At 40.1% G+C, this 16,016-nt stretch overlaps 2 protein-coding genes across 3 annotated transcripts in view; one reads left to right on the forward strand and one right to left on the reverse strand.

Moving 5' to 3' along the window:
- The window catches only part of LOC132877956 (tripartite motif-containing protein 16-like), a 471,908-nt gene that overhangs the window by 113,633 nt on the left and 342,259 nt on the right, over positions 1–16,016 (forward strand). The window lies entirely within an intron of this gene.
- On the reverse strand, positions 9,908–14,569 carry LOC132871717 (protein BTG1-like). Its single transcript, XM_060906159.1, has 4 exons — positions 14,322–14,569; positions 10,881–11,020; positions 10,630–10,766; positions 9,908–10,245 (listed from the first exon to the last, which is right to left on the reverse strand). The coding sequence occupies exons 3-4, from the start codon at positions 10,745–10,747 to the stop codon at positions 10,019–10,021; spliced, it is 345 nt and encodes a 114-aa protein (XP_060762142.1). The 5' UTR covers positions 10,748–10,766; positions 10,881–11,020; positions 14,322–14,569; the 3' UTR covers positions 9,908–10,018.

Consider the following 16,016-nt stretch of genomic DNA (forward strand, 5'->3'; position numbering starts at 1 on the left):
GCACAAAAGGTCGGAAAACAGTGGAGAAAACAGCGATTGCTTAAATAGGCTTCTAATGTTTTACATTAGTAATTTAATGTATGTGACAAATAAATTAATTGATTAAACAGATAAAGAAGCGAATACTCCGAAGCTCAAAATTCAGGAAAGTGGCTCCGGTGTCGCAAGTGCACAAGAACAGTTATTTGAAAGTTAACCTGATGAATTTGCGCGTGCGATTTCATGAAGAACCGGGACAATTGGCATTCGGTGAAAGATTCACACCTCTGACTCATTCTATTCGCGCGCGCCCTCTCGCCCACTGCTGCTTTGTTTTCCCGATTTACACGAGTGTCTGAAGATAGAGTTTTCAGAAATCTCCACTCTGCCCAGAGTTTGCGAAAGTAGCTCTTTTCAGTGTCTGAAACCTCCGTATAGGTGTGAATGAGAGGTGCAACCGAATAAATAAACATGCGTCTTTTTTATCCGGCTACATGTAGGCTATCACTGCGCAAAGCCTCTAATGTTGAAATAGTAATATTTGTTAAAATAATAGTAGGCTAATTTCCACATTAATCGGTAAAATGGCACAAGGGATGTGATGGGGGGATGGCCGTTTTATAAGGGGAATGATTTGAGATTTTTATTTCAGAAGGGGGATGCCTCCCCCCACATCCCCCCTCAACTCGAGTACTGCGTATAAGGCCACCGGACAGGCCCTTCGATTTCTATAGAGCGCGTCAAATTACTTTCGGTTTTGCCAGCATGGACGCGCTTCTTTTAAATGAAAGCACAGATGTGTCAGACATCGACAAAACGGTAAAGAATAAGTGGAGATGGGCTTGGCTAAATGAAATGGGCGATAATGGCAAGCCATTTAGTTCATGGTGCAAAAAGATGAAAATGGCAGGTGTGTGCTTTTGTGTAGTTTGCCATAAAAAAAAGTCTATGGAAGCAATGGCAAAAAACTAGATGCCTTTGGCTTCACTGCGAAGAAGCAGAAAAAGTGAACTTTCACTTTACTTTTCTTGCAAGTTCTTTCTGTTCCACTCTTTTGAAAGCATGGTTCAAGTTCGACTGCACTTGCACTTTTCTCTTAACCACTGTTGTGCATTACTAAAGTATTGTTGAAATAAATTTGCACTTTGCGCTGAAAACCTGATGTTTCATCATTTATAGTCAGTAATGACAATGGTAAGGTCTTGCCTTAGCTTTAGTCATTGTTAAAATTATGTAAATGTACTATAAGTAGGGGCCGAGGGGATAATGGACAACATGGCGTTTAAAATTTGACGCATCGCTGATGTGGTAGGGGCCAACGACATGGAGCTTTTTTTTCAGTCAGATGATTTTTTTTTTTGCTTTAATCCATGTTACTAGTTTATTCATTTACTACATTGTTATATTTTTTATGTTTGACATTAATTTGTTATAAATAAATGTTTTGATATGCTTTAAAACAAACAAAAAAATGTTTGTGGTCAATATATGGTCATCACACATTGTCCTACATACCAAACAAAGTGCCCCAGTCACCCTGAATACACCAGCTTTGCTGAAGGGGGGGTCACATTGTGTTGAAGGATGTAAAAGGCTCTTATAAATTCACTGACTCGATTAATTTCCCCTTTGATATGTTCTTAATCTATTTAAAGAAAACATACACACATTTGAATCATTATAATGGATTTAGATTGTTAAAACCGCATTTTATTTAAAAAAGTGTCCCACTTTACCTGAATTTACCCTCTCCATTGCAACAGATTGGTGGTTGTAGTCGATAGAAAAACGTTAAGCTGTTTATATCTAATGTATTTAGTATTCACACATTTTTTGTAGGATATTAATCACCGTTTCCTCAACTTCAACAATCTCCGACGTCTGTTCACTTAATATCAGGATATTCTATTAACGTGAAGCCAACTATGAATAATAACCCCGCCGCTATCCTTTATCATAGCTACATGTATGACAATTTTTTTTATTAAAGAAAAATCAATTGGCAGTACATTACACAGTAACAAAAAAGATCAATGTCAATGTCATTACTAGTAATTACAAATAAGCACATTAATAAAATTGTAATTGCTATTGCTATCAGGGGGTTACAGATTTACAGGCAAGTTAAAAATATATACAGAGTTCAGCGCAAGCATTGATAGTCCTACACTATTAGCTTTCAAATTGGGGGAACACAGTATAGAATACACATATTGGCTCATTTCATTCTGAAAGGCACAGAATGATGGCTTGCTGCCCAGGAATTTACCTCTGTGTATGTGATATTTAGCCATTAAAATGATAAGGTTAATGATGTGTGTGTGTGTGTGTGTGTGTGTGTGTGTGTGTGTGTGTGTGCTGCTGTGTATGACAAAAAAATGCGAGCCAGCGCTGCCAGCGCATTACACTGAGTGCAGTGTATCACCACTCCAAGATGGCGGCCCCGCGTCTCGTCAGCGCTTTTAGAATTTACATTGGATGCTCCGTCTACGTAATAGGATGTCTATGGTGGGGACACTGTTGTGTTGTCGATTGCCACAGTGGACGTCGACTGCTTGAACAGTGGATGCGAGAAGACTGTAGTGTACATTTAAGTGAGTGTATACAGAAAAACTTATGTGAATCCAAGCGCACAGTTTAACGCAAAAGTTCGTTTGTATCCCGACCTTGTCAGCTGTCAGATTCATGTTCATGGACCCGCCTTGATTTTCACTCTCGCCGATAATCATTGTCTGTATATACAACAGTATTATCTTGATTTTTATGTGCCTTAAAATGTAAAATGTTGGTTGTAATAAAAATCTGACAAGTTTCTGTGACTTTGTAGTTCTTACACCAGTAATGACTACTACTAGTCCCAAAATGATGGAAGCCTTGTAATTTATATTAAATTTTAATTTTTAAATTTCACAGATTTCACAAAATGAAAAGTAAATGGACACAAAAATGAAACATCCTTGTCTACTATTAAATATACTAAGCAAAGAATAACGCATTTCACATATTCCTACTACCTTTTGGTTAACAGGAGTAGATGTTGATCAATTATATTTTTGTTTTAATGAATTAAAAATTTTGCAAGTAATATTTTTACTACAGTTTACTACATATAATACACGGTTAAATACATAAAACACTAACACTACTAGTACAGCTTAATACATGATAAAGTAATACTAAATGGTATAAAAACACTGAAGTTCTGATGAACTATTGATAAGTATTAACAAAAGACCTGCATGCGAGAAGTTCACCAGTAACATTACAATTTAACAATCTGAGCAATTTGAACATAACCAGTCATTATCAAGACAGCAAACATCAAAACCCACACACCCCCAATGATACCACTTATAGCACTGATCACATCCTACGCTATTGTCATCATTTTCTGTTACGTCCCCACTGTCCTTACACAACTTCTGGCACACACCACACAAATACACTGGTTTCCCAGTTTTTCGGGTCTTTCTTCGTCTGGTCTTTTTGGCTGCTGGTTTGCCTTTCGGTGGAGAGTCAGGTTTGGACAAAGTTGATATAGCAAGGTCAGCTGTTGAGGCAGCAGGCTGAGGGTCAGATGTACCTGAAGTACATGACTGAGTATAGTAAGTGATGCTAGTACTGATACAATAAAACAGACGACTGTAATCTGGTAGGCAGCACGATTTATATTATTTCTCCATGTCAGATATAGAACTATAACTATGAGTCGTTGACCTGTCAAAAACTGCAGTGGGCGTGGCAGTATCACCGGGTACATACCTTGATTTTTCTTCATCTTCCTTGGATAGTACAGGCTGGATTTTCAAAATATCTGTGGCATATGCAAGCGCCCTTAACTCTTCTACCCCCATGGTAGTTGGCAATCCCCGTTCTCTCATATGCCTCTGCAATTCTGCCTTCTTCCGTAAGGCGTATTTGCTAAGGTTTGGCTTATTTGCCACCATGTTTTCATCTCCGATGAGGCCTCGACATTTGACCCCTGCACATGCGCGGCAATATGTGTGAACTGGTCTATAGGTCAGGGTAGCATTGACTAGCATGGCTTACCTCGGGGATTCTTAGCAACTTAATGTCCCTGGCATGATGGACCGCCAGATAGATCTGAGCTTCATCGAAAATGAGAGCCTGAATTGAGTTATTTTAATAGACCTATGCTAAGTTGGTATAATTACACCCTGCGTGTAAAGCAATGAGCTGTTAACAAACGTGTGTGTTATAAATTGCCATATAGTTTATGCATAGAAGACAAAAACTACATGATACCAGAAGGCTGTATTGAGAAATTATATATCTACTGTATCAATAACAAAATATTATTTAAGGGTCATTGTCTTAGTATATGGATAAAATCAATGTGTGTATTTTCTTCCATGATTCCCCTGCCATTCTAATGTTTTTTTCTTCTTTCTTTCTCACTCAGGTAATCTCTCTCTCTCTCTCTCTCAGCTAATTTCTATTAACCCTGCGCTAAGGGTTAATGGCCAAGTTGGCCATGTCTTCCACTTCAAATTCCCCTCTGAATTGGCTTCCAATGAAAATCAAGCATTTCCAATGGCTTGATTGAGGCAGGTTTAAAGAAAGACGCACTAGTTCTGTCATTGGCCCTGCTGGTAGATAAGTTGGAGGAAAATATTGTCTGATTGTAGCTTTGACCAGTAGCATACAGAGCCATTTTGTAACAGCAGTGCAACATGTGTTTAAAAATGTATTCAATATTATCTATTCTATTATACTGCAATGACAAACTAACATATCCCAATGTAATCAATGTTAGAGGCTGTAGGTGGATGAGCAGCGAGGAGGAGGAGGAGGAGGAGGAAGAGCAGGGCAGGACTGCCGCTCGTGGCCCAACCAAAAAGAAATACACAGAGCTGGCACCAGCCCCCTCCATCCCATCTTTTTATGGTAGGCCTGTTACAGTTGTTTAGTGGTTTCCATGAATCTTTTATGAAGCATCCGGGTAAAGTGAGCATAACTGCCACTTCCACCATTGTGACAGCTCTAGGTGAAAGGAGTCAGCCAGCTGATGAGGAGTCAGGCAGCTGGTTTTTAGTTCACAGGCCATATTTATTTCTTTTTGGCTGGTGTAGGGATTATGTGTGGTGCTATTTGTTATTCCCAAGTGCCTGCTCGTGTAAGATGGGTTAGAACATATTTGTGTTTCCCATTCATATAAATGTTGTCCTGTCTTGCACTTAAATGCACTCCTTTCCCCAAATCTGTCCCTCTGGGTTACATGGAGTCAACAGGAAATCTTTTGGTGGAGAGGGTGGAGACCTCGACTGGCTATTGTAGCCTGCAGGGAATCGGCCGTCAGACATTCTGTCGCATGTCCCAGACCTGGTGAAATGTAACTGAATTGTCTTGGCCAGCCCTAAGGGTCCCATCTGCATCTCATCATTGCTGAGGAGTGTGCTCCCATCACCCAATCAAGCATCCAGCCAGAGCAGGTCATGATATTTTTTACCATATTAACATGCCATTGTGTGTTATGCCTGATGTAAAGACTCTCGTCTCTGCGAGCCTACCACACATATTTAATACTTGTCATTTTTAGGGCATACCTAACAACCTGTGTTTTCTTTCTCTCTCTCTTCCCCCCCAATCTGTCCCTCTGAGTTACATGTTGATCCTAGGATTGAGATGCTGGCCTCTTCTGCCCCTCGGACCTGCTTGATCCATCCTGGTGCCCTGTGTCTGGTTGGAGTTTTATCGCACCACTCCTGTGAAGGACGCCCCCATGAGGACAGTTGAGGGTTATACCTGTTAAAACTGTTAATATTATAGTCAGGCTGTCTGTTGTTGCCCAAATGAGGATGGGTTCCCTTTTGAGTCTGGTTCCTCTCGAGGTTTCTTCCTCATGTCGTCTGAGGGAGTTTTTCCTTGTCACCATCGCCACAAGCTTGCTCATTGGGGATAGATTAGGGATAAAATTAGCTCATGTTTTAAGTCGTTCAAATTCTGTAAAGCTGCTTTGCGACAGTGTTTATTGTTAAAAGCGCTATACAAATAAACTTGATTTGATTTGATTTAAATGTTCGTCCTGTCATATGTATGCATGGGACAGTGAGAAATTAGTTTAGATTCCTTTGTACGTCTAGTGAATGTGAGGAAACTGACGATATAGCTGACTTTGATTCCAGAGACCACAATTGATGATCCCCCTGCCACCGAAGGCAGCTCCGCAGCAGGTCTGTGTGCTCCGGACAACACAGGGTCCACAGACCTGCCGAGTGGTTTGCGGCCTGCAGTGTTTCCCACAGACCAGGTAGCAATTTGTGGTGCTCCACTGTGCCGATGAGGGAATCGTACGCGGTGGTGTCGTGGCGGTCGGTGGAGTCGGTTATTGGGGTGTATGCAAAGTGTTTACAGCAGGCGGTGTTCAAACACACAGTATTTTTCTTCAGAGTCACCTGCTGGGACTATTTTAAAGCTACAAGAAGCATTTGAGATTATTCAGTTCAATCTAAATTCTTTTAAGTTCTTTAAGAGAAGACTGCTAAAACAATTTTTACCTGAACCCTGCCTGGTTTCATTCCTTGACCCAACCTTACATTACAGGGCAGGCCATTAGTTTGCTGGGCTTGATGTTGGTGGAAAACCTGTCTTTTAAATTTATGAAAATTACTCACCAAAATTGAAGTTAAAGTTTAGTTTTTACCTTAGTTCTTTGCCTTTTTGGTGGCAATCTTTCAATCATTCTTTAGTTGACATTCAAGGAATAAATTGCAAAAAACAAGCTGGAGGCTTTTATTTTAAATATTGAACTCAACACTTACCTCAACCAATACTAAAATGAAATAAATAGTATAATGTAACAACAAAATAATAATAAAATATCATAATTAGATGTAAGAAACCACTTAAGGTAACACCAAGGCAACTAACAATAATGAAAAGCATTACCCTAATTGGTGCAAAGCCTGCATGCCCCATCAGAACATTTAATTCAGCTGCCAGTGTGTATCAGTGATGCAGTGATCGTTTATCTACTTTGCCAATAAAGCTAATAAAGATGTTTCTTAAAATATTCAGATTAGAGATGCACCGATTGCAATTTTTTGGGCCGATTCCGATTTCCCATGGAGTGTGACCTGCCGATACCGATTTTGGCCGATTCCGATTTCATTTTTTCAGACCACTTCACAGCACACACAAAGACTATTTTCTTTTTATCTTTTCTTTAATAGAACATTCTGCCAGATTTTCAGTAATAAATTTAACACCTCAAAGGTTGAAAACAAACAAAAAGACATTGTTGTTTGTAAAATCTTTCTTCATGTTTGGTATTAACATATTAATTCCTGAAATAGGAAATTCACACAAACATTTTTTTTTCTTTTCCCATCAAATATCTGGCACAAAAACAACTTCCCCCTCATACATTATTTGCCTACTGCTATGGAACACACTTTCATAAGCCTATTTAGATCTGAAAACTTATGCCTTATAGAACAACCCATTTCTTCATTCAGTATCAAAATACAAAAATAATTTCCAGTCATACTTATACCATAGCCATTCTATCATCTTTGTCAAATGTGTATTTGTAGAGTAATTTCCAATGGAATCAAGTGCAACCAAGGTTGTAAAACAAACAAAAAAGACATTTTTTCTTTCTCTCTTTGTACAAATCTAACTAGATGTTTGGTAACAACATACAACACTGCCGACTGACGCTCGCGCCGTATCCAGAGCCATAGAGATCTACCGATCGCTCTGCCGGATCCAACTGACGGATTTTCAAAAAAGAAGGCGCGCGCGCAGTTGTCATTGGCCAGTTTTCTTGATGAGAGCCACTTCAACCAATCACATTCAAAGCAACGTGGTATCTTTTTCTTTATCGAGAAAAGATGATAAAGAAAAGAAATGTTTATTTGTAGGCTGATCAGTTCCATAAGCATCTCTCTCTCTCTGTCACACACTATATACTGCATTATGTGTAAAGCACTATATAAACAAAGGTGAGTTGACGTCACTTAATTTAAGCAAAATATCAAACGCATCAATATTTTACTCGCATTCCAGAATCTGGACATCATTTAGGTTTTCATGGCGCTGTCATTTTCACTGTGCTGAACAGCACATAAAGGGCTATTCCAGTTCAATGCAACACAATAGATAGACATTATTTTAATCTACATTGGAATTTATAAATGCTAACCCACTCATAACTTTTTATTTCATCATCTGAATTCAAGCTTTACCCATCCACAAGTTTACCGATTGCACGTGAGCGTGCCACTGCCCCGTTTCTGACCGCCCCTTCCCCCGCACGTGACGCTGCCAGACAGCGCCGACAGCCAACCGGAAGACGCGCCAGATGTGGCTCCGCCCTCCAGAGAGAGCCTGACCGACGCTCAGAAGGGAAGAAACAAAGCCAAGTGTATATGACAGCACTGTGTCAACTCGCCGCCGCCGGGAACTTTTCTAACTACTCCGCATATTAGAATATAAATGTTTATTGAAGCTGCTTATAAAGCGAGTTTGCGAGCAATTTAAACAAGCCAGCCATCAGTGCATGCATCATTCTTTGTGATAATTCACATCCATTAGGCATTTCCAGTATTGTTGATGGGTAACATTTGAAAAGATTGAACTCAGTATCGCACCCTATTTTTCCCCTGATAATTCTACACTGTGAACAACGAATTCATGTTAAATTAGTCGAATAAAAATCATCCAGACAAACGTTGCTGTCCATAAATTCCAGCACAAATAGTGTCCATTTCAAAAAGGCACAAACTTCTAAAGTAGATAAACAGCGTCTTAAAGCTGTATATCGCAGTTTATAGTCAAAGTCTAGAGCAGCTTTTATCTGGATCAAACAGTCATAACTTTAATAGATATTTGATAGATTGTAGCCGCTTAGTCCTTTTTTACCTGTTGAAATAACTGAAATTCACTGCTGACTACAATTATATAGATCCTAACGTGTGGGAATGGTTTAAGGTCAAACAAATAGCAGTTGTCATGGGTCAAACACTTTCACGGATAAGGAAACAAGAACAAAAGGATCTGATTGATAAAATTAATACACAACCAGGCACGTGCACACACAGGGCTTTAGGGGTGCTTGAGCCCCTGCCCTTTTTGCCTCGAATTAAATGTTGCCCTTTTAAAATAATAATAATAAATAATCCAGTCCTGTTAGAAGTTTAAAACAACGGCGGTACAAAAACTCCACAGCAATCTCCCGGTGTTCCTGTAATCCGGGGCGGCTGCGCGCGCTGAGCTGCCGCTTCTCTGTCCATTGCTGCTCCGCTCGCGCGCGGCCAGTGAGAACAGAGGAGGCGGACAGTGAGGCAGCTTGAACAGTTGTTGAGGCGGTTATGGTCGAACAGTTCGCCCTTTCAAACTGTATGCACATCACATTTGGGCGTTTGAAGGGCTACTGACATTTGTGCGAGTAATTTAAGTCTCTGTAGTTTAATAATCTGCTTGTTAACTTGTTTGGCTGGGTGACCATTCTCATAGCAGCAACACTGATAAGGCAGTGGATCTGTCACTGGTAGGAGTGGATCAGTGTGGCCCTCTGATGGACCCTTTCCACTGATGGATGTGGGAGAGAGGGGTCAGAAATTATACAACAACAAATGGGCTACAGTTCCACCGAAAATGTGCACTTACTGTATTTATAAACTGTATTACGCATCATGCAAATGTAAAACAAACACTATGAAAAAAACTGAAGCATCATCTTTAATCAAAATATATTTAATCATCTTTAATAAAAATATTTACTAAAAATAACATCATCTAAATATTTAATAATAATAAAATTATCAAAATATTTACAAGTAATAAAATAATAAATCAAAATATTTACAAATGAAAAAAAAATAATTTACAGGCGTTAAAATAAGGAACTTAACCAAAATATATCCAATAAATTGGATATATACGTGCAGCGAGACCAGTCATTAAAATCATCCTTTAAAATGTCAAACAGATGTGGGCCAGATGTGCTGAGAGATTAGCTGGAGACGGTCATCACAGAGTTGAGATGAGTCTCCAGCGGCAGTGGTGTGGACTCCTACAGCACACCTATGGACCCGTTCTCCCCGATCCGGTAGGACACTTCGTAGGGGTCGACCCACACTGTCAGCTCACACGGTAAGAGGGCACGAACCTGCTCCATGCTGAGACCACTGGTGTAAGCAGCCTTCCCTACTAGCGGCTCCATCCTGCGATTGATTCTGAGGCATCGATATCCCGAACCTCTGAACGGTGCGTCAGGGAACCAGTGGTGCTCATAATGCTCTGGAATCAAAGAAAACAGACTTTTAAAAACTCTGTTCAACTCGCAGATTGTTTTAAGAATAGATTTGTTATTAGAATATCATGACTATCATTCACTTGGGATGAGGCTCTCGAGAAAGGCAGCATTTCTGGGCAGTGTTAATGCTCCCGAGATAAACATCTGTCCGCCATTAAATCTAGGTCTTTATACATCACTGACTTTAACTGAATGCCACACTAATAAGCTTTCCCTTTTTCTCAGAACACAGCAAGGAGTCGGTATAATTGTAAAGGTATTTGTCCATTTCAGTGAAAATGAAAAATAAGTAGATCGAATAAAGACTAAATATGATGTGGATCCTTTTGTCAGAAGTCACAGGTGTGTAATGTGGTGTTTAATCTCACCTCCTAACGCCTCTTCCAGAGAACGGCTGAAGTGTTGGAGCTGTTTTTCGGACAGAGGTCCTCTTCCTCTCAGTAATCCGGTGATGAAGGTCACCGCTGTGGTCACCTCGACTTTCATGCTGAAATATTTTCGTAAACTGTAAAATATCATACGATACAGACAGTCATGCGATTAGTGTGTGTCGTGTTAGTAGATTATTAAAACTTAAAAAAAAAAATACAAATCACTCAGTTAGTACAAGGTGACTTACTCGGAAGGAGAAGATTAAACCGCTGATAGCCGCTGATGAATTGCTGATAAGTTGCTGATGATCGCTGGAAACTCGCTGTTACTCGCTGTGAAGGTTTGTGTCGCTCTGAAGCTCTGTGTGGATGTGTGGCTCTTATATAGCTGCAGATTTTGAAACATAACTAATTAAACTGTTTTCATTTAAACTAATTAAACTGTCTTCTTTTAAACTAATTGAACTAATGAAATTGTCTGAATCATGTGACCTGGGTTTTCCCCTAAACTTTTGGGGAAAACCCAGGTCATGTGACCAGGTGACATCAGCTCCCTGAGAGAGAGAGAGCATCCTGATCGCTCTGTGTTGCTCAGTAGCCCATTCACTACTTCAGGAAACCCATTCAAAGGAATCAGACAAAGTTTTGGACAACTCAATGGGGAGGCAATTTTTTTTTTCCCCACATGGTACATCAAGATCAGCAGGCGTTGCAATTTTACTCAATATCTCACTGGGGAAAATAATTGCCACCAAAAGTAGTAACAATGGCCATTGGGTAATATGCGTACTCCAAATAGACAATTCTACACTAATTTTAGGAAATGTTTATGGACGCTAACATAGCACAAAACAGAACCCTTCTTACAGAGATTAGAGAAGTTATTTTGCAGTTTAAAATTAAATATGTAACTGGAAATATAATATCGGGAGGGGACTGGAATATGGTGAAGGATGAAGGACTAGACCAGGGGTGCCAGGGTGAAATTGGTAAGGGGGCCAGATTTTTTTCAAGTGGGACCTTGGGGGCCGAATTACACTTTTGGCCTGAAAAGACCAGACACTAACTCAACAAAAGGACATTATTTTATATGATTTTTGAAGGCCTATACGCCCAAAAGGAATTGTAAAGCTATAGCCTCAAAACGAGGCGCACAGCACATGGCAGACAAAAGCAATTTACCCTCTGAAAATGTGACAGTCTAAGCATGCAAGTAGCCTACATTTATAAAAAAAAAAAAAATGCTATGGACTAAGACACAAATAACACAAGTGTAAACTGTAAATGACTTAGATCAGATTTATTGATCTTGCACATCAAAAACATGTCAATGCATAGGCCTAATTAGGCCAATTAAAACGATTGGCAAGTAGGCCTAAACGAGTCAAAAGAAAGAAGTGCCAGGGTAAATAATTCCACCAATAGGTCAAGTGACTAAATATCCAGTAGCATTAGTTTAAAAGAGCCAAATATGACTGAACATACCAATAAAAACAAACTACAGATGGCACATTAACTTTGCTGGTCAAGTCCCACATATATTTCCACACACCCATCCTGTTTATTCCCCCTCAAGCACACAGCACAAGGTTACATGGGGGAGAAATACCAGCTACATTTTACATGTGGAAGCCAGAAGTCTTTTACTTTTTACCAGCTTGTCGACATTGGGGGACAGACTCTGGGCAGTTGCTATTTTCATGACATCGTTGAGATGTCCATGGGTCAGACGACTACGCAGTTTCGATTTATTAATATTCATTACTGAAAATGCCTGTTCACATACAGTGGTGCTTGAAAGTTTGTGAACCCTTTATAATTTTCTATATTTCTGCATAAATATGACCTAAAACATCATCCAATTTTCACACAAGTCCTGAAAGTAGATAAAGAGAACCCAGTTAAACAAATGAGACAAAAATATTATACTTGGTCATTTATTTATTGAGGAAAATGATCCAATATTACATATCTGTGAGTGGCAAAAGTATGTGAACCTCTAGGATTAGCAGTTAATTTGAAGGTGAAATTAGAGTCAGATGTTTTCAATCAATGGGATGACAATCAGGTGTGAGTGGGCACCCTGTTTTATTTAAAGAACAGGGATCTATCAAAGTCTGATCTTCACAACACATGTTTGTGGAAGTGTATCATGGCACGAACAAAGGAGATTTCTGAGGACCTCTGAAAAAGCGTTGTTGATGCTCATCAGACTGGAAAAGGTTACAAAACCATCTCTAAAGAATTTGGACTCCACCAATCCACAGTCAGACAGATTGTGTACAAATGGAGGAAATTCAAGACCATTGTTACCCTCCCCAGGAGTGGTTGACCAACAAAGATCACTCTAAGAGCAAGGCATGTAATAGTTGGCGAGGTCACAAAGGACCCCAGGGTAACTTCTAAGCAACTCAAGGCCACTGGCTAATGTTAATGTTCATGAGTCCACCATCAGGAGAACACTGAACAACAATGGTGTGCATGGCAGGGTTGCAAGGAGAAAGCCAGTGCTCTCCAAAAAGAACATTGCTGCTCGTCTGCAGTTTGCTAAAGATCATGTGGACAAGCCAGAAGGCTATTGGAAAAAAAAATTGTGGATGGATGAGACCAAAATAGAACCTTTTGGTTTAAATGAGAAGCGTTGTGTTTGGAGAAAGGAAAACACTGCATTCCAGCATAAGAACCTTATCCCATCTGTGAAACATGGTGGTGGTAGTATCATGGTTTGGGCCTGTTTTGCTGCATCTGGGCCAGGATGGCTTGCCATCATTGATGGAACAATGAATTCTGAATTATACCAGAGAATTCTAAAGGAAAATGTCAGGACATCTGTCCATGAACTGATTCTCAGGAGAAAGTGGGTCATGCAGCAAGACAACAACCCTAAGCACACAAGTCGTTCTATCAAAGAATGGTTAAAGAAGAATAAAGTTAATGTTCTGGAATGGCCAAGTCAAAGTCCTGACCTTAATCCAATCAAAATGTTGTGGAAGGACCTGAAGCGAGCAGTTCATGTGAGGAAACCCACCAACAGCCCAGAGTTGAAGCTGTTCTGTATGGAGGAATGGGCTAAAATTCCTCCAAGCCGGTGTGCAGAACTGATCAAAAGTTACTGCAAACGTTTAGTTGCAGTTATTGCTGCACAAGGGGGTCACACCAGATACTGAAAGCAAAGGTTCACATACTTTTGCCACTCACAGATATGTAATATTGGATCATTTTCCTCAAGAAATAAATGACCAAGTATAATATTTTTGTCTCATTTGTTTAACTGGGTTCTCTTTATCTACTTTTAGGACTTGTTTGAAAATCTGATGATGTTTTAGGTCATATTTATGCAGAAATATAGAAAATTATAAAGGGTTCACAAACTTTCAAGCACCACTGTAAATATGTTGTCCCGAACATACAGAGTATTTTACCGGCAAAGGCCGTGATAATTGGGTACTCTGGTGACAATGACTGATAGAAAGATTGGATTCCAACAGATGCGTATTTATCCTTGACGAATGCACCCTCCGAAAATGGCTTGGACACTTTTGCGATCTCCCACGCGATGATGTAGCTCGCCTTCACTGCCCCAACATGAAATAAAATGTACAACAAAGATATTGAGACACCCCTCTTTGAAAACAGCCGCATTTAACATTAAAGGAGAACTGAAGATGATGTATGATATTAAAACGAACCTTCATGTGTCTCTCGAGACTTTGAGAAAGCTGCTTGGTGTTTTTGAAGGTTTGAGGCAAGCTCATTTAGCTTTCCAGTCCTGCGTTGCCCGGTGAATTTGTCGGCGTGGGTCTCGTAATGTCTTTTGACATTGTATTCCTTCGGTACAGCCACTTGTTGCGAACAAATCAGACAAACAGGTTTTCCCCCTACTTCCCAGAAAAAGTATTTCTCTCTCCATTTTTCCTGAAAGATGCGACCCTCAGAATCAACTTTTCTCTTTTTCGACAACATCTTGTGAACGAGCAACAACTCGCCGACTCTACATTAAATCCGGGTCACTGCGCCTGCGCGAGCTGCAGCAAGCAGAGAGCAGCTAAAAACGAACCGATGGATTACACGAAAATGGAATCAAATTGAAACATTAGATTTAAAATCATTACGAAAAAAACACACAAAAAACATTCGATTTTTATTAATTTATTATTAAAAAAAAAAAAGTCTCATGAACCACCGGGCCGGATGTGATGACCAATCGGGCCGTTACCATGGCACCCCAGGACTAGACAGACTTCCTAGTAGATGGACACACCAGCACGGCTCCACTCCACCTCCCAGTAACAGCGTCCACACACACTCTCCTTACACAACACCTGCCACCAGGAATCAAATCTCTCTGGATGATCAGAGTAACGCTGCTCTCTCTCACTCCATCTCACCGCTCTGTTCTTCTCAGACAGAATGAGGAGACGATGTGCCGTGTTGGGATCCAGAGTCAGATAACAGAAATCTAAAATAAAAGAGAAAAACAAACTGAACAATGTGAACATGTTGGGTTTATTTCACAAAATATATTGATGTGAAGTGTGTAGGCCTGTCGTGATATTTGATATACCGACTTATCGTACGGTAAATGAAAATGAACTCGGTAATTTTTCCACCGTGATTTTGGCATTTCCGTGCTGTCCATCTCCATAGGGAAGTCTCCAGAGTATTAGTTTGACCCAATGACTGAATAAAACACTGCACTGTTTTCTGTCATCTCGCGCGGCTCTCTGTCAGAGGCGGGGCTTCCCAGCATGCAACAGTTATCCAGCCAGGGGATCCACATGGGGAAAAGACAACACGGTGCTCCGCTGTGTTGTGTTCATTGTTGCAAAACTTGTTCTGTAAATGGTTCGTTTGCTATCTTGATCAAAACCATTGATCTGAAGCTCAATGCTGATGCTGTCCTGTAAATAATTTTCTAATCAGTCATAAATATAACAATTTCTGATCACAATTGCATGCTTAAAATAACATACTGGTTAAAGCCCCGCCCGTTTCAAGACAACCAGACCCACTTCCGGGTTAGGCCCCGCCCACTCCGGATACAGATAATTCGGTTAACAGATACAGATAATGCTGTACTCGCTCATCCCTAGTTAATACATTGCCCATTCCGCAATTGTATCAAGGCATTTAAAGTAAAGTCATCGTTTACATCACATGTTGCAAGAACGCATAGACATGAAACTGATGTAAGTACTAGAGTCACATACTCCGAGCCATCTGTGTCCTCTCAGATTGAGTCCAACAAAACTGAAACTGGAATGGACCTCAGTAAAAATCAGTCTCAGGTTACAGAAGATATTGATATTAGTTCATTGTACATGAGGAATCTGTGCCTGTTTTACATGCAACTCCAGGCAAAGTACCTGGTTCCATTGTCAACT

This window comes from Neoarius graeffei, chromosome 2 (genome assembly GCF_027579695.1).
Source record: "Neoarius graeffei isolate fNeoGra1 chromosome 2, fNeoGra1.pri, whole genome shotgun sequence".
In the NCBI taxonomy this organism is placed as follows: Eukaryota; Metazoa; Chordata; class Actinopteri; order Siluriformes; family Ariidae; genus Neoarius; species Neoarius graeffei.

Excerpts from the sequence above, each read along its gene's own strand:
- LOC132871717 (XM_060906159.1), bottom strand. The coding sequence starts at position 10,747 with ATGAAAGTCGAGGTGACCACAGCGGTGACCTTCATCACCGGATTACTG. Across the intron at positions 10,246-10,629 it reads TCTGGAAGAGGCGTTAGGAG|AGCATTATGAGCACCACTGG; the intron begins GTGAGATTAAAC and ends CTTTGATTCCAG.